At 34.9% G+C, this 25,210-nt stretch overlaps 2 protein-coding genes across 3 annotated transcripts in view; both read right to left on the reverse strand.

The window, feature by feature from the left end:
• LOC110025009 (DPH4 homolog) overlaps positions 1-2,423 on the reverse strand; it is a 7,686-nt gene extending 5,263 nt beyond the window's left edge. Inside the window, exon 1 of one of the 2 annotated variants that reach the window (XM_020725238.1) lies at positions 2,345-2,423. The gene's annotated coding sequence lies outside the window, so the exon portion shown is untranslated. Of the gene's footprint in view, positions 1-596; positions 726-2,344 lie in introns of those variants that run through there. The other variant, XM_020725237.1, reaches the window with a different exon arrangement.
• Positions 2,119-24,734, reverse strand: LOC110025008. Its single transcript, XM_020725236.1, has 7 exons — positions 24,494-24,734; positions 24,321-24,409; positions 24,087-24,225; positions 12,794-12,889; positions 12,253-12,375; positions 11,479-11,741; positions 2,119-2,502 (listed from the first exon to the last, which is right to left on the reverse strand). The coding sequence occupies exons 1-7, from the start codon at positions 24,651-24,653 to the stop codon at positions 2,392-2,394; spliced, it is 981 nt and encodes a 326-aa protein (XP_020580895.1). The 5' UTR covers positions 24,654-24,734; the 3' UTR covers positions 2,119-2,391.
• Positions 24,735-25,210: the final 476 nt, after the last annotated feature.

Here is a 25,210-nt window from a genome sequence, read left to right on the forward strand (position 1 = left end):
CCCCCCCCCCCCGTGTGGAATTCATGTAAGACAAATTGCATTAAAAAGATATTAGGTAGCATGATTACATCAACTAAAAGTAAACTAAACAATCAACAACTTTTAGAAGCTCTTTGGTACTCTATTTAGGCAGCAAGTAAGCAATATTTAGCTTAACTCCTGCGAAATAGTAATATGGAGATCTTTAAATCCCATTGTTTTAATAAAATCTTATTTCTTCCCAATTACTGATTAAATGTAAGCTTTGTTAAATCCCATAATTTGTTGGATTTACTGAATTTAACGGATTTAAAAAAAAATTTCCTTTTAAAAACAAATAACCAAACATGTTGCCACCCTGAACCCTAGATTTTAATTCCCTCAAGTTATCCGAAATTTGAATATACAGAACTTTTCAGAACAATGGAGAGTTGGGGACTTCTTTTAAAGACACATATCTACTGCTTCGAGCATATAAGAGAGAAGACTAGCTGGAGAGGCGCTCTCTCCAGAGAGCCCTCTCAATGGAGAACATGAGCCAAACGCCTTCCCGCCGTAGCATTAGCGGAGAAAGGGGAATGAGAAGGTGAAAGACTAACAAGGAAAACGCATCATACCTCTTCGAACAAGAAAGACGCCCAAATCGACGACAACCCCTCCTTGTTCCGCCCGCTGTGCCGGCGATCTTCTCTGAACCCTCTCTCTCTCTCTCTCTCTCTCTCTCTCTCTGCGCCGCGTTGAATGAGTTGAAGGACGAACAGGGAGAGGCGAGTTTTCGGGAGATAATATTATTATATTTTTAATTAATTAACATAAATTATAAAAATTACATATTAAAATTTTATCAATCTTCTAAAATTATAATTAATCTAATTATTAATTTATTGATGAATAAAACTATTAATTTGTAAAATCTCTGACAATTTTGCTTTCAAAAACTATTTTCTTGTTAATTTTCAACTTAGAAATCCGTCTGATTATTAGAAATATATATATATATATATATATATATATATATAATTCTTTTACAGCTTTTTAAGTAATTATTTTCTCCATCATAATTTTACAATCATATTTTTAGAAAATTACAGACGCCCCAAGCAGATCATTAAAAATTAATTGGCTGATTATCAACCCAAGAAGCTCTCCTCTTTTTTTTTCTTTTTTTTTTACGTTTAAAAAAATCGAATTTAACCGGATCCGTGACTATAGCTGTAATAAATAGATTTAAAAATTAGGAAATTAAAGGTTTCTAAATAGATTTAAAATAAAGATTAAAATTCTTGCACTCCGGATTCAAAAAGACCACATAGGATATGTGAAAGGACTAATCTTACTCCATCAAAAGGAGAAATTATTGTATACACAATACGTATGCAGCTATACGTGCGGACTCCAGTAATATGTCGTAATGTGACCACCTAAAAAAAATTAAAGCTGAAAAGGTTATTGGAGTGGATCTGCGGAGATTATTTAGGTTGGTTATTGGGGCGGTTATTGCCCCCAATAACTTCGGCGGCTCCACTCCAACAACCCCCAATAACCCCTTGTGGTTCCATTTCAATAACTCTTTGCATTAAACTCTGTAATAACTCCCCAATAACATTCATGTGACGACATGTTACTGGAGTCCGCACATAAAACTATGTACATACTCTGTTTGAAATAATTTCTCCATCACAAGACCAAAGTCTACTCTTCAGCACACCCCAAATGCTTGAATAACAATCTGTTGTCTAACAATAAATCCTTATTATGGCCATAAATTTTTTGAAAGAGATTGGGAGCTGTAATTTTTTTTTCTTAAAAAAATAAATAATTTATAACTAATATAACAAATATGATTGCAAAAATATTCAAAATTCTCATTAATTTATTTTTTAAATAGCAATAAAATCAAGGCCGCTCCAAATTAAGAGCTTTTCTTTTTTCTCTGAGTGTGATGATAGATGAGCGCTCAAACCTGATCTTTCTAAATTCTTCATTTTATTTCCAACCAATGTGCGACAAATTCAAGCATACTGACAACTTCTATGAAACAATGTTGCAAAAAGACTACTCCAAACATATCCTAAATACCACTAAAAAAACTTGAGAAAGAATTTCAATATTGAAGTTCAATCAAAATTGCAGGATGAGCTGATGAACAGAGAGAAGTTCAATCAAAATTGCATCAAATCTAAATATATTATTTCTATAAATCATAAACTGTTTAACTGAAGAATTATCAAAGAGTTTTAAGCCTCCCATGCACAAAAGGCAAACTTTTCTGGAATTTTTTTTCTTAAGAAAAAGGGGTCAGTTTGCAAAATGCTGGGGGCTTGCTGGTTAAAAAAAAGATTGTGGAGGTTGAATGAAGGCCAACCTTCAGGGAGGAACGGTAGCGTTTCGGCACCAAGTTATGAGGCCAATTCATCTACTAATTACGCCGGACATCCACGGGACGGCGACCGGTGCGGTTGGGTGAGAGCTCCTGTAGGATTCGGAGTACTTATGTTTGAAACTCAGGCGAGGTTTCTCATCCTGCATTCACAAATAGAGGGAAACAAATCAGTTATCCTGTCACATTTGTGTTATTTGTTTGCCATTGGAAGAAAATTTTATGAATGCAGGATTACATAAACATGAACTTTTTAGTTTTTTTTTCATAATTACCTCCTTCTGGAATTACATATAATAACTTAATTAGATTGTAGTATTATAGCATCATTCATTAGTATTATAGACAATTTGTTTAGTTTCTCAATGAATAAAATTTAATACTGTAATTGAGATTTAGCCTCAGAAATGATTAAATGCTCTGACTAAATTTCAGCATTAGATTCTAACACAATAAATTAATACATATATTAGATTTATAACGGCAATGAAATCCCAAACAATTCCTTGGATATTATGACTTATTATTTCATGCCTATTAGTTTTAATTCCCTCATTATGTATTTCTTTCTTTGTTTTATTCAGTTTTATTTTTTTCCTATTTATTTTCTTCTTCTTCCTTTTTTTTTTTTTTTTTTTTTTTTTTTTTTTTTTTTGTTGTGCATGTTGTAATTAGGTTTAAATACCCCATCTTCTATTAATTGAATTGAGTTGTATATTCCAAATATCAACATGATATCAGAGCATAACCCAAGATCCAACATCCCCCAACGTCCTCAACCTTCTGTTCATCAGATCCCGCCAGGTTCAGCAAGATTTGCTGGCCTTCAGTTCAACAGGTTCCCGATCCCCCTTTTAGTTGTTCCCCCGATTCGCAAGGCGGTGATCCTGCCGCCACTGATCCCTCCTGTGCAAGCCTTCTGCGGTTCTCTTGAGAGCAACCACAGGCCCACGGTGCTCTTCTGCTTTCAACAGGGCTCTTTTTGGTCTGCGCAAATTCAGTCATCTGCGAGTTTCCTGCAATCCTTCAGTGTGACTCTACCAGAGTTAAAACCTTGACAACATTTCCTTTGGCTCGGTCGAAATTATGGTGGATTCCTCCAACTAAGAACTACCTTAAGTAGGTGCTTTTTATTCCATCAGAGGATCAACTCCCACTCCATTACTAACCGAGGACCGGAAGCTAAAATAAATTTCTTAATAACAACCCATAAATTGAACGACAGTAACTTTCTCCAATGATCCCAAGTAGTGTTTTTATTACCTTAAAGGCGTGATTCGTGAGCCTCCAAAGGCTAATCAAGCTTATGGAGCTTGGGAAGTGAAAAACTCCACGATTATGTCGTGACTGACCAACTCCATAGAAACTTCAATTGGTCGTTTGTACATGTTCCTTCCTTCAGCTAGTGCTCTCTAGATAGCAGTCTGTGATACTTAATCAGACGTAGAAAATTCCGAAACTCTATGAGGTATCTAAGAAGATCCGGGAGGTAAAATAGGAGTCGAGGACAGTGACCCTATACTATAATAACCTTATTGCATTATGAATGGAATACAACATGTACTATGACTATACTTAGGAATCTCTTGTCGACTTACCTCTCTTCCAGAAGATCGTAGAAAATGATCGTATGTACCAATTCCTTGCTGGCCTTAGCAAAGACGTTGACGAGGTTCGAGGCCGTGTTCCTGGTCGGGATACGCTTCGTTCCGCTCGCGTTGTTTTCACCAAGATTAGTCAGGAAGAAAGCGGGATACTTGTCATGCTCAGTATATTTACACCTTCAACTGAGTTATCCGCTTTGATCTCAAATAGTGCTAAGCTCCCGTTGATGTCACCGCGGATTGGTCACCCCACTTGTGATTATTGTTACAAGTTTAACCACACTAGGGACAAGTGTTGGAAACTTCACGGTAAGCCTACATACAAATCTTCAACCATACCCTCTGCTCACAACGACCGTCGAACAAGACACGGCTCAACCGGCTCCAACCCAAAACATCCTGGAATCCACCGAATCACTGAAAAACTAGATGGAGTGATTGATAAAGCTTTTTGGAGCCAATCAAGTTACTTCAAGTCCATCGACCTCCTACATCTGACAAGTTACTCTTCCTATAGCTCTCACCATTTATTGTTCCCCCCACCATCCGTAGTTGCACTCAGCGCACCGGTTGCAATGCTCCTACTTTCAAATCCACTACCTCCTTAAAGGTTCTTGACTTCAGTCTGGGCGACATCCTCAACACGACCCGTCCTCCAAATGAGAATATGAGTTATCCGAGTAAGATAAGCAATCAGACATGTTCCATCTATTCTATGACAAAATATGTTTCTTTCCGCAGTTTATCACCGACCTACAAAGCATTTACCACTACCCTGATGGACCATCAGATCCCAGCTATTATTGAGGATGCTCTTACTGATCCAGCCTGGAGAACGAAAAACGACCATAATGGAGGATATAAGTGCCCTTCAACAGAACCATACATGGGATGTTGTTAATATACCTCAGAGTAAGAAAGTTGCAGGGTGTCGATGGATTTTTAACACCAAGTTCAACTCTGATGGATCCTTTGAATGTAACAAAACACGATTGGTTGTCAAAGGGTACTCACAGACCTACGGAGTTGACTATGATGAGACATTTGCTCCAGTGGCTAAGCTAAACACTATTTGGGTCATGTTGTCCCTTGCAGTGAATCTGGATTGGTTTTTATTTCAGTCAGATGTCAAGAATGTATTCTTAAATGGAGAGCTTACAAAAGAGATATACATGTCTCTTCCTCATGGCTGACTCTACTGCCTTAAAAGGGCAAGTATGCAAGCTATGAAAGTCTATCTATGGGCTAAAACAGTCCCACAGAGCCTAGTTCGATAAGTTCATTAAGGTGGTCGTGGGTCATGATTTTGCTCAAGCTCAATCGAATCACACTCTCTTCTTCCGGCATTCGCCAGGTAACTAATCTTATTGTCTATTCTGACAATATTGTTCTTACAAAAAATGATCTCCTAGCACTGGAGTTCTTGAAAGACATTCTTATCAAATCCTTTGAAATGAAGGATTTATGATCTCCAGTACTTCTTAGGCATGAAATTGACTAGATCATCTCAAAGCACAAATATGTGATTGACCTCTTGAAAGAGGACCTTCTTCTATGCGAACCAGTGGTTGCCCCTATGGATCCCAATGAAAAATTATCTAACATTCTCAATGTTATGCTTGTCAACAAGAATCATTATCAGCGCCTTGTAGGTACACTCTTCTCGCCCACACTTGCTCAAACAATACCACAAAATTGGTATAGTAAGTCAATTCATGCATAATCCTTACAAGCACCATCTCCAAGTCGTCCACCAGATTATCCACTATTTAAAAAGTACACCGGACTCATGTTTGTTTTTCTATCATCATATCTCTAGATCTATTGTTGTTTATACTGATGTTGATTAGACCGGGTCAGTTTATGACTGACATTCCACCTCGAGGTCTTGCTCATTTGTATGGAAAAATCTGGTCACATGAAAAAGCAAAAAACAGATTGTGGTTGCTCAGAGCAATGTTGAAATTGAATTCCGGCCATGGCCTTGGAGATCTGTGAAATCCCCTGGTTACGCATCATGTTCTGTGAGCTTTGTAGCCCAACCTCTGTCCCACTGCAACTATTATGTGATAATAAGACCGCCATCAGCATTGCTCATAATCCGGTCCAGCATGATCGTATCAAACATGTGGAGATTGACAGACAGACACTTCATCAAGGAAAAATTGAGTTCAGGGAAATTATGTCTTTTGTACCATCCAATGGTCAACTAGTGGATATCCTCACCAAAAATCTTCTTCGACCTTTATTCAATTACTTCAAATTCAAGTTGAACATGAATGACATCTATACTTCAACTTGAGGGAGAGTTAGATTTATAACGACAATCAAATCCCAATCAATTCTCTGACCATTATTACATATTATTTCATGACTATTAGCTTTAATTCTCTCATTATATATTTTCTTTTTTGTTTTATTTTGTTTTATTCTTCTCATTTTATTTTGTTTTATTTCTTTTCTTTGTTGTGTTTATCGTAGTTGAGTTTAAATACTTCCTCTTTTATAAATAAAATTGAGCTGGTCTAGTCCAAATCTCAGAAACATAAATATGGAAACTCTAAACCCATAGGCAAGAAATATCAAGTTCTTAAGTACCTCACAAAAAATACCACCCAATTTTCCTGTATTTACATATCTAACACCTAAAGTTTGCTTTTTATATTTATACCACCCAAATATTTCATATTACACCAAAAAATACCACCACTTTAACTTCTAAAGAATATAATACAACTTTTTAGGCATAAGTGAGTGGTATCTATGTAAAAATTAAGGTTGTGTTATATATGTAACTACAAAGGAATTAAGTGGTATGCATTTAAATTTTCCTAAAATATAATGTGATTGGTTATATATTATTTTAATTAAAGAATATTATGTTATTTAAAATAATTCAAATAGATAATGGTGATTGAGAATTTTTTTCTTATTTTTTTAAGCCATAAGAAATTGAGATAATTTAGATAACATCCAATTTGACCAATATTAAGATTACAGCAAGCTTGACTATTAATGTTATTAAACTTACCTCAGTATGAGAGAAAACATCTAATCAAACATCCCTTATCACAAATAACATTCATTAAATAAAAAAATAAAAATAATAAATAACAAATAGCCCCCTAATAAAACATTTCTATGGTTTGCCAAAATGAGAAATTATACGTTATATTAGAACTCTTTATCTCCACAAAATTAACATGAAATAAATTCAAATTTAATAAAATTATATTTACAATTAACTGCCAATCACTTTTTGCATTCAATATATCATATAAAGACAATAAATAACTCTTAAGTTAGGAGTGCAAGTTTTACATGATAGTAACAAAGTAATACATATAAAAATAATGTTGCAAAAAAAAATCTTTAAAACTAAGAAAATATTCAAACATAATAAAGTCAGCTTATTTAAAATTATCATAAGTGTTTATTCTAACGCAATTTACTTCTTACATCATATGTTGCATAGCTTAAGTTGTGAAAAAACATTAACTAGAAATGAGGCTCAATATCAAGTTCATTTAATAACTCAACTGATGATGAAATTTGGAAAGTTAGGAAAAACAATTAATTAAATTGCAAAATAAATAAAATTAAAAGAATGAAGTGATAAATTGAGTTAAAAGACCGTTTAAGAAATAAACCACCACATGATCCGTTCAAGCCAATCCGTATTAAAAAACTATTTATGTTGCAAGACATCATATGCTCGGAGCCAACAACACTAAACAATAAAAATAACAACAACAAGCATTTATCCCACTAAGCGGCGTTGGCTAAATGCATACATGAGTCCTTTTTCTCCATTGTGTCCTATTGAGTGTCATATTTTCATTTAATTATAATAAATTAAGATCATTTTTTATACAACATGCCCAAGTCTTTTTAGGTCTACCTTCGCCTTTCTTAACATAAGTTAAATCTAAAACATTTACTCTCCTAACTAGATCACCATATGGTTCACATTTAATGTGACCAAACAATCTAAGGCGGCTCTCTCTAATCTTGTATGCTATTGAAGCTACTTCAAGCCTTCCACGAATATATTCTTTTGCATTTCGTCTCTAAGTGTAAAACCACTCCTCCACATGAGCATTCTCATCTCAGCAACACTTTACTTAATTTTATGACTCTCTTTTACAAGACAACTTTCCATGTCATAAAGCATTGCAGGTATGACCACCATCTTATAAAATTTTCCTAAAGTTTAAGCGGCACTTTTTCTATCACACAATATTCCTGATGTATTCCTCCACTTCAACCATCCAACTTGAATTCTACTAATAACACCTCTGTCTATATCATCATCATTTTGAACAATATAATAGAGATATCTAAAAGTTCACTCCTTGGAATGACTTGATAAACCATTGTTACTACCCTCACCACTAGATCTATCACTACTAAAATTATATTCCACGTATTCAGTTTTAGATCTATTCAAACAAAAATCTTTAGACTCTAAAGTTATCCTTCATAATTCAAAATTTTCTTAAACTCTCTCTAATCTTATCCACAAGAAGGATTTCAGTTGCAAAAAGCATACACCAAGGTACATCCTATTATAAATGTCCAATAAGAACTTTCATAACTAAAGCAAAAAGATATGAGCTTAAAGCCGATCTCTGATGTAATCCAATTGAAGTAAGAAAATTACAATCTTCCTTGAGTTCGAACACAATTAACAAGTCTAGTATATATATTTTTAATGACCTAAATATAAGCAATATCAAAATCTTCCTTTTCTAGAACTCTCCAAAGTACTTCCCTTGGAATTTTAACATAATTTCTAAATCAACAAAAAACATATGTAGATCTTCATTACTCTACTTCTCCATCAAACCTCTCAATAACTGTATAGCTTCCCAAACTTATTTTGAGAAATTTTTGTATCACATCATAACTTATGTTCAATTACTCTCTCTCATAACTTTAATTTCTGACACGTTAACTTAATTCCTACATAATTTACACACTCTTGTGCATTCACTTTATTCTTAAAAACAGGAATCAATATATTTTTTGTTCACTCATCAGACATATTCTTAATTTTTAAAGTAATATTAAAAATTTTAGTAATAAGTCGAAATATTCCTAGATCCCATAAACATTTTCATACTTCTATTGAAAAATCATTAAGCCCAATTATTTTTCCAAACTTAATTTTCTTTAAAGCCCTTTGACTTGTATTTTGCTAATGTGATGATAGAAATAAAAAATTGTTATTATTTACAATATTAAGACTACTAAAAAAATCATATTGTCATAATTTTCATTGAATAATTCATCAAAAATATCTCACACACCAATATTGAATTTCCTCATTTAAAGAAAAGTACTTTTTTATTTTCATTTTTAATACATTTTATTTTAATTAAAATTTTATTTTTTTTATCTCTTTGTTTGACTTGTTTATAGATATATTTTTCACTCTTTTTAGTATCTAATTTACTATAAATATTATTAAAAGTAAAATTATTAACATCACAAATTGATCTCTTAAATTCCCTACGGGTTATCTTATATTTTTCCCAATTCTACAAGCTTTTACAGATAAACTAATTTTTATAACAAAACTTTTTATTTTTATCTTTTCTTACATATTATTGTTCTATCACAATTTATTTTTATTCATAAAAGTTTTTTCATTTAATTCAAACATCTCTTTCGCAGCATAATAAAACTAATTACTTTATCACATATAGCATTAGCTCCATCATGAACATCTCAAATTTTAAGATCCTGAAGTTACCCATAAAAAAATTTATTTGTGTCTTTTAAGAGCTCATATTTTAACTATAAAATAATATTTTGTTGTAATTTTAGTTTTTCAACCATTCATTTTAAAATCCAAAACTAATAATCGATATTGGTCACCTAAACTTTGACTTGAAATGACACTATAATCTTTACACTCTCAACAATCTATTTTTCTCAAAAAAAAAAAAAAATCAATTTGTTTTTTATTAGTTCTTAAATAAAGTATTAGCATTAATGCAAAATGCACCACCTTAAAAAAATTTATTAACAGTAATAAAATTATAAACTAAAGCAAAATCAAATATGACTCTCCATTCTTCATTAATCATTCTAAAATCATGGTCATCATGAATACTTAAAATGTTCTATAATTTTACCAACATATTCATTTAAATCTTCTCAAATAAAAATGAGATGTATCATTTGTATTAATTCTTCTAGGTCATTCCAAAATTTTTCATTTAAACATATTTTTAAATCTACTTAAGGAGAGCATAAATACATATAATATTAAGAATCTTAATAGCAACAATAAACTTTAGAGTAATAATTTTATCTTCAATTATATTAAATTTTATAGCACTATCTTTCAAACTCTTATATATAATTATACAAACATCATCTCTAGTAAAACTTTTACCTGAATACCAAAGTTTAAACACCAACTCATTCATTTTCTATCCTAATATTACTTTGATTGACTAACTTCTTTGTTTGCATTCATCTATAATATGAGAACTCTTACTTATTTAACACTACATCCGGACACCGGTACAACAGCCCTTACTCACTTCTCACTGTACTCGGGTCTTAAAAAACGTCGCTTTCAGAGGATGTCCTAGCATTGATATAATAATTAAAGGCTTCATGTCATGATTTTGAAAAATAAAATTTACATTGGTTGTCAATACCTAACGCAACCCTCCACTTTTTGCATCCGGGACTTGGGTCTCGATAATGGAAGCCAACAACACCAAACCAGAAAATAAATTTGTAGGTCAAAATAACAAAATATCACCCAAACGATCAACTACAGAAGGCTTAAAGTTCCCTAAAAACTCTGCTTGAAATATCACGGCCCAAAAAAATAAAATAAAGCAAAAATCTTTTGAAAATAGAACCAACATTTGCATGCTAAAGGCCGCTGAACATAGTAGTAGAAGTTCAAAGACACAAATCTTATCAAGAACAGAAACAAAGGTTCCAAGAAAATTCAAATAATAAAACTATTTCCACAATAAAAAATATCATTAGTGAACTTTATTTAAAAGAAAGAGGCTTTTACATACATAACACATAAATTTTATGTATTTACATATCTAACACCTAAACATTCATATTTACATGAATACCACTCAAATCATTAATATTGCATCAAAAATATAACAACCATATCTTTTAAAAAGTGAAATACACATTTTCATGCAAAAGTATTTGACAGCAAGGTGTTATAAGCCTAAATATCAAACCTTGGGAGTTAAATATGTAAATAAATAAGAAATGTGTGGTGTCTACATAAATTTCGAAAAAATAAAATACAAAATTAAAACCCCTACATAAAAAAAAAGAAGAAAAAAAAAACTAAAACAACTAGATAAAAACTCTCTCAATTTTTCTCTCAAATCACACAGCTTGTATTTCCAACGAAAATAAACTCTAAGTTTTGCATCATAGGAGGCTTAGCAATAATAAAACAAAGAATATAGAATGTACGTTTTAAGAAGTTGAAAAATAATAATGACAACATACCTGTTTAAGCCAGCATTCTTGATGTTTATGTTCATAAATGTCTGGAGAATAACATCCATACTCTGATGGGCAGTAAACCCAGATATTGCACTTCATTCCTCCAGGTTTTGCACTTTTGGCCTGGTCCAGGCAAGCTTGGCAACAGTCTGCAGCACTTTCTGTGTGGTGAGTAAGGCCCCATCTCACAGCAGCGCCAGCATAATCAGTATGCAGTTCAGTATGACATTCGGGTGGCATTGACCGCCCGGGAATTATTTCTTCTTCTGTCAAAAGAAAATATGTAAAATTAAACAGTAATAAATGAGTCGGATTGGAAATTTTCAAATTTATGCCAGAAAGACGAGTAAGATGTACAATCTGCAGTAGGCTAACACGATAATCGGATCATACCAAGGAAACTAATAGGAAGATGTTAGATGTACATGCATATCACACAATTCTTATGTATTTACATATCTAACAACTTCAATTTTTACATATATGTTCACCTTACCCATATGTATTTACATATCTAACAACTTCAATTTTTACATATATGTCACCTTACCCATGCATGAAAAGGTGTATTTCACCTATTAACAATTAAAATAATGGTATTTTTTGTGTGATATGAAAGATTTGGGTGTTATGAATAAAAAAATTAAAGTTTAGGTGTTAGATATGTAAATACAAAAAATTTGAGAGGTATTTATGTAAGTGACCGAAAATATCATCATTGTGCCTAAATAATAAATGCTATCGAAGTTAAAAATTACGTTGAGCAGAAAAAAACACCTAGCTCGTCTGCAGTATCAGGTTTATCATCCAGAAAAGTGTTGGTAACAACAGAAGGCAGCCAAAAACCAATTCCCTCCAAGAACTTCTGCCAATGAAGTTCCAAAACTATTTTCAGCTTCTCTGCAAGTAACAAGATTCATCAAGTGTCCGAGAAGACAGATCAACAATTGAAACCTCAATTAATCTAGTAAAGAATACAACGCTAAATATGTCACCAAAATGAGTAAAGTGTCAAAATAGTGCTCTGATTGTTTAATTGGGTGCTGAAATAGTCCCAGGGTCTATAAAAATGTTAAAAGTAGTCCCCAGATTATTTAAACTGGTGCTGAGATAGTCCCCTGAAATAGTCCCCATGACTATTTCAGCCCATATCAAAACTATTTGGGGACTAAATTGGCACTCATATAGAGTTTGGGACTAAGACAATCCTATGCAAATAGTCAGGGGAGAATTTTGAAAATTTTCTCTTCACCGAATGTATTGATTTTTTTAAAGGAAAATAAAACAGATGGACTTTAGAAACTATTTTCATTCATACTCGTTGCTTTTGAAGGAATGCTATCCTTGGTTGAATTTGCAACTGACAATCTCTTGATTTCATCTATCTTCTCAACACGCCACAATTCTACCACTTCTGAACAAATCAAGTCAAAAGTGTAAATTTGCAAAGTGATCAAAAGCAAAAAAGTAGTTATTCTAAACAGATAAAAAGTTTGAAACTTGTATCCACTAGTTGTCGTTCATATAAGAATTTGACTGGTAGAAGGCATTTTTCTAAAAATAACTAGTGAAAATTAGGATAATGAAAAAACATTTCAAAAATAAAGGGCTACTTAGTAGAGTAAAGATTAAGCATATGATATGTTGTTCTAATAGTCTTACGAATTATCAATGGATAATTACTAAAGGAGAAGGTGTTAACAAGACGCAACAGATGAAGTAAATTGGATCTATTCTATGAAAGATTAGGGATGTAGTTGTGGATATAACTTTTAGAGTTGAGACTAAAATGAGAAATGTTTTGCAATTATTATGCAATAAGGTAAATTTTATAAAAAGGCAAGTAGACAAACCTAAGTCGCATAGATTTGAGCATTCAACAGGGATTGATTAAGAAGTAAAGTATTGTAGAACTGATAAAATTAAGATGAATATGTGGTAAAACCACTAAGGATAAATTGATAATCTATCATATAAAAGCGATGATAGAAATAACCTTTTTTTTTGGCACGATGGGAATAACTTTTATTAAATATATGTAGCGGAAAGTAGACTTTTGTGAGCTGGGCATATAAAAAAAATGTATAAAATTCACTAACAAAATGAGTAGATAAATTAATATTAAGGAATTAGGAATAAAAAGCGATAGATTGAAATCAACTGCTTTCAATGAAAGTTGTGCAAAATAATGATGATGATGAAGTGAGCTAGTAGTCCCTACATCCCAAAAATTTTGGAGTCAAAGTTGATAGGTTAAGATAGAGATACACATCAAAACTGTATTGCAATCACAAGAAATCATGAAGAATAAAAGATATTTTTTTACACTAAATTTAAATCAGCTATACTACAAGCGTCAAAGTGAGCGAGAAAAAAGAGGTCATCAAAAGCAAAGCTCAATTTGATGTAAATAAGAATATTAAGATAGATGTGCAATAAAACTGATAACGATAATATCAAAAATAATTATATTAGCGGAATAGTTGGAGTAATGCCTATTTAATAAAAGTTAGGGGCCATTTGATTAAACATTTGAAACTCCAAAATATTAAAGATATAATGCAAAGTAAAATCGTGTATTTGAAATATTTTGTCAATATTTGGTTTCCTGTAAAAGAAATTCAGAAGGTTTATTTATTTATTTAATTTTTTTGCTGATTGCAAGATAAAACTAATATTTTAAATATGGTGTTGACTGCGTTGGAGGAGGAGAAGTTGGCAAGCACGAGGTTGACGAAGGCGGTGGTGAAGAAGCCGGTGTATTCAAAATTGCCCGAATTTGATGGTTTTACACGCACCAAAAGGCATGTTTAGAAACTGTATAAAAGGATACTCCAAATAGAGTTAATAACTTAATTAGCACACTATAGAAATGAGTGGATAAAGATTCAAAAGCAAACCCACTAATTGGGAGAAGGCTAATGATGGTATGATGACATAATATAAGTTTGGAGAAGGCTAATAATGATAAAAAAAATCTTTCAATTTGATTTTTCTACACAAACTGAATAAAAATATTTTTTAAAAATATTCAAAATAATTCTATCGTGTTGGCCTGCGGTTAATTTATTTTCATTTGCTCCAAATCACTTGGTGTTAAGCTCATGTTCGGCGCAAATTCTAACAAATACAAAATTCAAATGAGCTGAACATTAGCCACATCAAGGTCACTCAAATTTGACCTTTTTACACCCTTATCTATGAGGTGGGCCCACAAGGTTGGGCATCACCTCTTCTCATACATGATGTGTGCCTTTTGAACCTAGTTGCCATGATGTATACCCCACTAAATAATTTAATCTAAATTATTTTTTGAAAATATCGAATAATTAAATTTTAGCCTATCCCACATTATTAAAAAATAACTTAATGATAAGGTAATTTGTCCTGATCTTCGTGTGAACTGCTTTATTAAAGTGTATTTAAATACTTAAAATCTATTTTTTATAATCTCCTACGCATTCTTTAACTTTTTAAAAGTTTAGTTAACAAAGTCAAAGACAAGCAGGTTGCAAATGTACTAGAAGATAAAAATAATAACTTAAATGAGGTGGACTTTGTTCCAGAAATTGAATTTGCAATACCAAAACCTACACATACACATGATTTGGTACTCAATTGAAGAAGAAGACTTGTCTGGTAAGAAAATTGACGAATAAGAACTTGAATAGCGCACAATTAGTTTTATTTTGATAGTTAATTTGATTAGAATTTATATTTTTATATAAATTGGACTTTGGAGTGGAAAATAGAAATATGGTTACAAACTTTGGAATTTATTTTAATTAGTCTTTTATTTGGTCTTTTGTGCAGTAATTATATATTTCTGAAATATTATGAACATATTACACATTTTATCCCATTTGTGATAAGTAAATCACCTCACTTTACGCCTCTGCCTTAAAAAATTGATATTGAAGTAAACCCAAATCACAGCTGAACGGCAAATTTTATTGATGAATTCAAAAGTGACAACAATAAAAGATATATTCATAATTGGAAAACATCACTTCAAACGAGTTACAGCCGGAACACCCCTAATCAACTTTAACCCAAACCACATCTTTTTATCCTCAACCAGAGCACCCCTCAAACAATTGGAGAAGATCACCACCTCGGACGAGTTACAGCCGGAGCACTTTCTCGCATTCGAATAAGCTGGACATAAATTTGAAATCAGGAAAACCAAAAACTGAACCGGAAGACAGCAAGCAACATATTTATGATAGGCACTAGTAGTTAGAATAGGAAGAAAATTAGAATAGAAATGAAATAGAATTGGGAAGGGAATAGAAAAAGGAAAAGAATAGAAATATTTAAGAAGAAAAATAAACAAGGAATAGAAATAGGAAAGCAAGACAAATAAGCAATGAATAGAAATATGAAAGAAATAAAAGAGGAAGAAGTTCCCTACATGAAAGGGAGTAAAATAGGAAATTGGGAGAGGAAAGGGGCGGCAATTCCAGCCCCCATGAAGGCTAGCTGGTTCATGTTGTGGTATATATGAAATTTAAATATAACGATTAACGACGAGGTGAAAATAGCACGAGAAAAATACACACCAAAAGAACACACAGATTTACGTGGTTCGGCAAATTGCCTACATCCACGGAGTTGCAGAGGATTTTACTAATTGAGGAAATTACACCGTCTGATCATGTCGACAATTACAAGAAAGAAATTTCTTACTTCCTCTCTCTATATCCGAGAGTCACAACAGAAGACAAGTGCAAAGAAAGGAAACACCGCAAGCAACAATTCCTTCTTAGTGTCTTCACCTCAAGCAAGAACTCCTTTCCTGCCTTCACCGCAAGAAAGTATTCCTTCCTGTCTTCAACGCAAGCAAGAACTCCTTGCATCCTGTCTTCATTCCTGTGTTCAACGCAAGAACGAAATCCTTCCTTCCTGTCTTCAACGCAAGAACGAAATCCTTCCTTCTCGATCGAACCACCAGAACTTCAAACAGAAACTCGCGCAGAGAGGGAGCGGAGGAAGAAGCTTTTCAATTTCGCGAACAAGAGGTAGGTAAGGCTTCTGTTTCACGTGAGACGGGAATCGCGACAGAAGAGGCGAACGTGGGAGAGAGAGAAGCGGGAGTATGTATAAATTCTTTTTTTTTATTTGAACCAGGCTCCACACAACAAATCTTCCACTTGGAGACTGATACACAGACTCCAACTTCTTCTTCCTCAAACTGATATCCTGATCTGGCGACGTCGCATTTTTCTTCAAACATGAATCATCCACCTCTGCAACTCAAGGCTCATGTCTTCACACCATAAGACCAACTGAAGCTGCGCGCAACTTCAGTTTCTCCAGAGTAACACCCTTTGTCAACATATCAGCAGGGTTCTGGCTTCCACAAATTTTCTCAAGCATCAACTGTCTGTCATCCAACAATGATCGTATGATGATCGTATGAAGTGATATGAAGTGATACCTGATCTGAAAGTGCTTAGTCCTAGACTGAAATGCTAGATTCCTGACAAAAAATATGACGCTCTGACTATCACTATAGAGAATTCCCTTCTGATCCTTCTTGTCCAATTCTTTCAAGAAGTCTTGTAGCCATATCATCTCCTTTACAGCCTCTGACACTGCTATGTACTCAACTTTTGTAGTAGACAACGAAACTGTCTTCTGCAGATTAGAGTCTCATGATACTGCAATGTCACCAACAGTATAAATATAATCTATAGTACTTCTTCTGGTATCAATGTCTCCAACTAGATCAGCATCAACATAGCATCATACCTCTGAACTCTTTCCACAGAAACACAAGAAAGTTTCTAAGCCTCTTAGGTACCTCAAGATTCACTTCACTGTTTCTCAATGTTCCTTTCCAGGATTACTCATGTATCTACTAACAACTCTCACTGCATGGACTATATCCGGTCTGGCGCAAACCATAGCATACATAAGTGAACTAATAGCTGAAGCAGAAGAAACCTTACTCATGTGATCTCGTTCCTCCTCTGACTTGGGTGACTGATTCTTGTTGAGTCTGAAGTGACTTCCCAAGAGTGTGTCAACTGGTTTGGCATTATCCATGTTGAACCTGTTAAATACCTTTTTCACATACTCAGTCTGAGAGAGTCTCAAAATGCCTCTGACTCTATCTCTGACAGTTCTCATACCAAGGATTTGTTTTGCCGCTCCCAAATCCTTCATTGCAAAGTTCTCTGACATCTGCTCATTCAGATTATTGATCTCCAAATACTAGCAGATACAATAAACATATCATCCACATACAACAATAGAATGATATAGAAATTGTCAAAATACCTGACATAGCAACAGTGATATGCCTGACATCTGTTGTACCATGCACTGTTCATGAAATTATCAAATTTCTTGTACCACTGTTTAGGAGCTTGCTTAAGGCCATACAAGCTCTTTTTCAATCTGCAAACTGACTCTTCCTTTCCTTGTACCACGAACCCTTCAGGTTGGTGCATGTAGATGTCTTCTTCAAGATCCGCATGAAGAAAGGTTGTCTTCACATCTAACTGCTCAAGGAAGAGAATTCAGTAGCCACCATAGACAATACTATTCTGATGGTTGTAAGCTTCACCATAGGAGAGAAAATCACAGAATAATTAATACCGTGCTTCTGCTGAAAACCTTTTACAATAAGTCTAGCATTATACCTCTTACTGTCATCATGCTCAGTATTCACCCGGTACATCCACTTGTTGTGTAATGTCTTCTTCCCAAATGGAAGATTTGCTAACTCCCAAGTCTGGTTTTCTAGCAGAGAATTTATCTCCTCCTTCATGACTAGCTCTCACTTGCTCAAATTTTCTGAATGTTCATCTTGCAATATTTCTTTATAACTATGAGGTTCTCCACTATCTGTCAACAGAATATAGTTCAAAGTTGGAGAATAATGTTGTGGAGAACATCTAATCTTTTATGACCTGTGAACTGCAACTATAGGGGTAGACTGCTCTGAAACTGACTGTGAAACAATAAGAGTGGATGCCACGGATCCACTCTCCTCGTCACCTGCATCTCTGTCCTGCACTGTGACCTCTGGTAAATCATCAAATCTTACCAACTCAGATTCCTTTAGTGATGTTTCAGAAACTGTACTGGACTTGTCCTTGTACATAACATTCTCATTGAAAATCATGTTCATGCTCCTAATGATCTTCTGACCCTGATCATCTCAGAAACGATATTCAAATGCTTCATCTCCATAACCATTGAAATAACACTTCCTTAAATTAGCGTCAAGCTTATTACGAGCATCAGGATTAATGAAAATATAAGAACGATAACCAAAAGTTTTAAGGTGAGAAAATTTACCTCTTTCTCACTCCAGACTTCTTCAGGTAATTCACAATTTAATGGAACAGATAGCCCCCTATTGATCAAATAAACTACAGTACTGACAGCTTCTACCCAAAAAGTATGTGGTGGTCTAGCGTGCAATCTCATACTTCTAGCCCGCTCATTAATGGTCATATTCATATGCTCTACAACACCATTTTGTTATGGTGTCCCCAGAGTGGTTTTCTCCATTCTGATTCTCTGAGCTGCACAATACTCATTGAACCCACCATCAATGTACTCACCACCATTATCAGACCTCAGACATTTTAGCTTTAAGCATGTCTCTGTCTCAATCATGGCCTTACAAGTCTTGAACACACTGAATACATCAGATTTACACTTCAAGAAATAAACTCATACCTTTCTGCTATGATCATCAATGAATGTGACGTAGTAACGAGAGCCTCCAAGAGATGTCACTGGAGGGTCCCCACACATCTGTGTGTACAAGATTCAGTTTTCCTGCCTTTGGCGTCTTGCCACATTTCAAAAAACTGACATTTTTCTGCTTTCCCATAATGCAACTCTCACAGATGCCGAGATCAACAGACTTCAGTTCTAGTAGTTTGCTTCTAGACTGAAGTTCTTTCATACCTCTTTGACTCATGTGGTCAAGTTTGCAATGCCACAACTCTGTTGTGCTCTCTGCAACAGTAGTATCAACACTGTTAATTAAACCAGTAGTCATATATAACGTACCTGTTCTCTTACCCCGAGCCAGTACCAATGTTTCTTTAATAACCTTCCAGGTGTTATATGAGAAAACTATTGAATGTCCACATTCATCAAGCTACCCAACAGAAATGAGGTTCTTCTTCAGTTCCTGAATGTGTCTGATCTTTTGCAGAGTCCACTTGTTCTTATTTGGAAGTGCAATGTCAATATCTCTCATTCCTCCCACGTTCAGAGCTTCTCCATCTGTCAGATATAATTTCCAAAGTCACCTGCAACATAATTTCGCATCAATTCCCGATAAAAAGTTGTATGAAAAGAAGCTCATAAATTTAGTATTCAGTCATCCGTAGAACTATGAACTGTTAGCAGTAGTGCATCATGTGATTCTTCAGTTACCACATTCGCATTGTCATTCACCTTCTTCTTAGGATTCCTGCATTTTTTCCTTATGTGGTCAGTTTTGACACAATTTCAGCAAGTTACTTGATTATCAGGCCTTAACTTGCTCCTGCTTCTGTTCTTTGATTTTGATCTTTCCCTGTTTGAGTTCCTGTCAAGTAATCTCCCTCTAGAATCAACATTTAATGTTGAACTCGAACCCGATATCTCGCCAGAGTCTTTCATGCGCACCTCCTCAGCCAAAATCAAATCACGAATATCTTCAAATTTCAGTTTTGATTTACCTGCAGAATTACTGACAACCAACTTCATAGCTTCTCAGCTATTGACAATGAAGCCAACAAGATCAGTGCACGTATCTCATCATCAAATTCAATTTCCACAGACGATAATTGATTTGTGATAGTATTGAAATCATTCAGAAATTGTACAACAGACGTACCTTCCGCCATCTTCAAATTGAATAACTTCTTCATCAGAAATATCTTATTGTTTGTCGATGACTTTTCATACATACCTGACAGAGCTGCCATAAGATCTGCAGTTGTCCTTTCCTTGACGACGTTGTATGCAACGGGCTTCGATAAGGTCAATCGAATAACCCCCAGAACCTGTCGATCCAACAAATTTCATTCAGTTTCATCCATTCTTTCAGATCTTTTCCACAATAACGAAAGATAGAGCTTCTTCTCATAGAGGTAATCATCTATCTGCATCCTCCAGTAACCAAAATTTGTGTCATCGAACTTCTCGACCCCTGAAACCTTCACTTCGTCCGCAATCATTGGGTCTGATACCAGTTGTTGTGGTATATATGAAATTTAAATATAACAATCGACAATGAAGTGAAAATAACACGAGAAAAATACACACCAAAAGAATACAGATTTACGTGGTTCGGCAAATTGCCTACATCCACGAAATTGCAGAGGATTTTATTAATTGAAGAAATTACACCGTCTGATCACGTCGACAATTACAAGAAAGAAATTTCTTACTTCCTCTCTCTATATCTGAGAGCCACAACAGAAGACAAGTACAAAGAAAGGAAACACCGCAAGCAACAATTCCTTCTTAGTGTCTTCACCTCAAACAAGAACTCATTTCCTGCCTTCACCGCAAGAAAGAAATTCTTCCTGTCTTCAACGCAAGCAAGAACTCCTTGCTTCCTGTCTTCAATGCAAGCGCAAGCAAGAACTCCTTGCTCTTCCTGTCTTCAATGCAAGAACGAAATCCTTCCTTCCTGTCTTCAACGAAAGAATGAAATCCTTCCTTCTCGATCGAATCACCAGAACTTCAAACAGAAACTCGCGCTGAGAGGGAGGGGAGGAAGAAGCTTTTCTATTTCGCGAACAAGAGGTAGGTAAGGCTTCTATTTCGCATGAGACGGGAATCGTGGCAGAAGAGGCGAACGTGGGAGAGAGAAGCGGGAGTATGTATAATTTTTTTTTTATTTGAATCGGGCACCACACAACAGTTCAGCTGGCCATCCAGCAAGCCCCGCGTCAGTTTTCAAGGGTTGGGGGAGCTTCAACTTCATTTGTTGAAGCTTTTGGCTTCTCGTAGCACGGATTCAAGTATGCCACGTTCAAGGGGGCAGAGATAGTGTAGTCCCTTGATAGGTGATTATGTCGGTTTTGTCATTCCACAGCACGACTTGATAGAATAAATGTACATTATCTCTTTGCATGTCTTGAGTCGGGACTGTATATAGGTTCTCGCAATGTAACCCTTGAGCCCTTAAGTCTGGAACATTCTTCTTTCACTTATCATACTCAGTAGAATGTAGTTGATGAACCAATATATGATGAGAAATCAGCTCTGGGGTGTACTTTAAATTATGTCAGGTTGCATCATTCTCACTGGCAATCACTCAGAAGATACCTCTTCTTCACTTATAGGACCTTGATCCCACTGAAAAATTTTCTTCCTCATCAAGCCCCTGAAGCAAACTTAAAGATTGGGTTCATCCCTCCTGCCTAAACATCTTATGGTGAGTACACTGTTAAACTGAATTTAACATTTGAATAACTCAATGTAATCTTCCCGACACGGTACAAAAGGGTCCCATCTGTGACGTGTTGGACCTCCCTCAGTAGGGGCAACTCGGGAATGAGTCTATATATCTGAATGGTTTGAATTTCACTTACATGAGGTTATTTTGCCTCTGGTGTCAGTTCTTTGAACTCAAGACTAATTTGGTCACTCACTGTGAAGCCGGTTGAAGTTTATCCTACACGCTCAGTTGAAACTATTTGCATCTTTTTTCCTCACCTAGAAGTTGGTCCTCCTCCTTTGTGTCCCCACAGTCTTCAGTGTCTGCGATGTTTTTTACTCAATTTTTTATGAACGCCCTGCCTAATATAACATAAGATGTCATCTTATGGTCGTGCAGTCTGATTTAATATGCTCAAATCAAAAGCACTTGCAACACTTCATGGTTGTGACATATTTAGAGATGAGGATTGATTCAAAATTCTCCACTTTGACTCAGATTTTCCTCTGTTGGGGTCAGCTTGAATGTTCTTTTGGGAACAATTTGGCTGTAAGATCTTAAGGTTAAACATCGCCTCTAAGGCGTGGTGGTCGTTTGGTGATGTGGTCTCTTCACTTCTAAAACTAGAATCTGAATCTTCTGTATATATATAGTGAGTTGGTAGGAACTAGCACTAGATGACCAGCTTCATCTTCAAATTCTCACGTTCTCCATATGTTGGCTTTTTTTTCGGCCTCCTCTTATACCGAATTCAAAAGCATTGTGGCCGGTCTTCTGCTTTACTAATGTCCTTCCTATGGAAAGGATTCATACCCTTGTCTCTTGCTCCCCTTCGATTCTCCAGATCCCAGTGTCGAGAATAATCTCCCCCTGGGTTTCATCCTCAATGTCCGCAAGCCACCGCTGAAGTCGACAAATCTCTCATAGTATCTCTTTCAAGGTAGGCTCGGGCAGTCTCTCCTTGGTGGCATAGTTAGAGTTTAGAGTGGGAGGCAAAAGATGATGAAAAAAATGATTTAGGGTTGCTGATTTTAAAAATCAACAAGGGAAATAAGGGTTAAGTCAAAGTTTTGGCTATGATTTTGGAATAATAAAGAAATTTTTTATGGGTGCTTAAGGCGAATGTTATAAATTCCTATAATAGGACTAGGATTAGAATAATCCTGATACTAAATGATATTGGAGTTAACTCAAACCATGACCGAATGACAAATTTTATGTTGAATTCAAAAGCGACAATAACGAATTCTCAATATAAAACAACTCAAACAGGTAAACAGCAAGTAATAACGATGACGCTGCAAAAAGAGAAAAAAAAAACAACACAAAACATAAATTGCTCTCTAGAGGAGGGCGGCAAGCCTGGAAGGGAAGGAAGGAAGCGACAATGGTCCCGGAGGGTGGATGACTGCAGGTGGCAACAGTGCTCGATGGCGTAGGAGGGTTGGCAGCTTGCTAGAAGGAGGTTGGCAGCAAATGGTTGTGGGAAGTAAGGATAAGAGAGCTGGTAGGGGAATGAACAGCAGCAGCGACCGATGCCTAGGGCCGGAGAACAGCAAGAACAAGCCCTGGAGGGGCTCGAGGAATGGCCTGGAAGGGTTGGAATTAGGAAGGGAACAAAAAAAATCAGGTAATAGAAGAAGAAGGAAGAGAAATAGACAAAGAATATAAATAGGAAAGGAAGAGAAATAGGCAATGACTATAAATAGGAAAGGAATAAAAATAGGAAAGGCATAGAAGAGGAAGAAGTTCCACATATGGAAGGGAGTAAAATTGAAAATTGGGAGAGGGAAGAGGTAGCCATTCCAGCCCACATGAAGGCCGGCCGGTCAGCAAGCAAGCCCAGCCTCAAAACAATTGGATGGAAGACGTCAACAATAAAACAATGCAAAAGGATAAAAGAAAAAATATGCTGACGAGATGATAAAACTCAAATAATAATAACAACTTGTGTACTAACTAGAAGATCAAGAAGATAGATCAAACGACGATTGCACAAACAACATTCGTTATTCCCTCATTTGTTCAAGATCAGTGGTACATACAAGCTGAAGGTGTTGAAAAAGCTCATTGAAACTATTCTTACGTTAGTAAAAAAACAGGCATTGAATCAAACTGCAAATGCAAATGGTAATAAATAGAACTAAAATCCAAAAAAAAGGAAAAAAAACACGGTCTGCGACTGTATGAGAAATCAGCTAACCTCGCTGCTTAGTCAGATTAACAGAAGACCCCGAACCTTTCAACCTTGCAAGAATCTCAAGCGCCAATTTCTGATTTACTGATTTTGACAGTTTGAAACCCTTTTTTCCGCTCTTCAATTCCTTCTTCACCTTCTTAGCCTTACCCAGCCCAAAAACACCAAAAGATCATCGAAAATCAGTAAACAAATCAACAAGACATACAAACGCATTAAAAAAGAGAAATATATCCTTACTAATCTAACAAGTTCCACAGGTTCTAATGCCTGACGGATCCGAATCGACTCTTCAAATCTCTTAATCTGTTCTTCACTAAAAACACCATCTGACACACATAAACCCCACCCAATGTAAACAACAATGTTCCATCCAAAAAACAAAAACCAAATAACGGGTTTCATTGGTTCACCTTGGTCGGTAGAAGACGAGGAAGACGCAAAGTAAGAACTATAAAGCGAACGCAGAAGGAAGATAGAAAGAAATACATTCACACAGCAGACGCCGATGAATATCCTCTTGTAAGAGAACCATTTAACTCCCCTAACCCAATCTACCCCTCCCCTGGCCATCGCACCGCCGGCGATGTCTTCATATCACTTCCCGGCGCTGCGCATCAAGCAGCGAAGTCTTGGCTTCGTTTTATAATCCCTCCCTCCACCTGCTGACAAGAAGAGGGGAGAAATGACGAACGACTCGACGACTCCGATCGCTCGCATGATCACACGGCAATATTTATTGCAACAAAAATACTCTCTTTTTAGGATTATCTTTATTTTTTATTTTTTATTTTTTTGCACTGCATACGCAAAGAATTTAATAGCATTAATTTTTAAAAATTAAAAGCTCATTTAATATTTCTATACTTTATATTTTCTATTTTCTATTTTGAAAAATAAATATACTAAAAAATAATTAGAATATATACATGATATTTTTGAATATTTTTAAAAATAATTATATCAATCAAATAAATTTTAACTAAATCAAAATATAAATAAAAATAAAATTAAAAATTAAAAATTAAAAATGATTACAATTTGGCTCTTAAGATGTTCATAAATATTTTTTTTAAGTTATGATATATAAAATGTAAATATATATTATTTTATATTACTTGAAAATTTAA

This window comes from Phalaenopsis equestris, unplaced genomic scaffold (assembly GCF_001263595.1).
Source record: "Phalaenopsis equestris unplaced genomic scaffold, ASM126359v1 Scaffold000287, whole genome shotgun sequence".
Classification (NCBI taxonomy): Eukaryota; Viridiplantae; Streptophyta; class Magnoliopsida; order Asparagales; family Orchidaceae; genus Phalaenopsis; species Phalaenopsis equestris.

What these genes read in the sequence shown, in the direction of transcription:
- LOC110025008 (XM_020725236.1), bottom strand. Translation starts at nt 24,653, where the DNA reads ATGGCCAGGGGAGGGGTAGATTGGGTTAGGGGAGTTAAATGGTTCTCT. An exon ending in CTGTGGAACTTGTTAGATTA is followed by an intron (nt 24,226 to 24,320) that starts GTAAGGATATAT and finishes GGGCTGGGTAAG; the next exon opens with GCTAAGAAGGTGAAGAAGGA. An exon ending in TAATCTGACTAAGCAGCGAG is followed by an intron (nt 12,890 to 24,086) that starts GTTAGCTGATTT and finishes TGATTTGTTCAG; the next exon opens with AAGTGGTAGAATTGTGGCGT.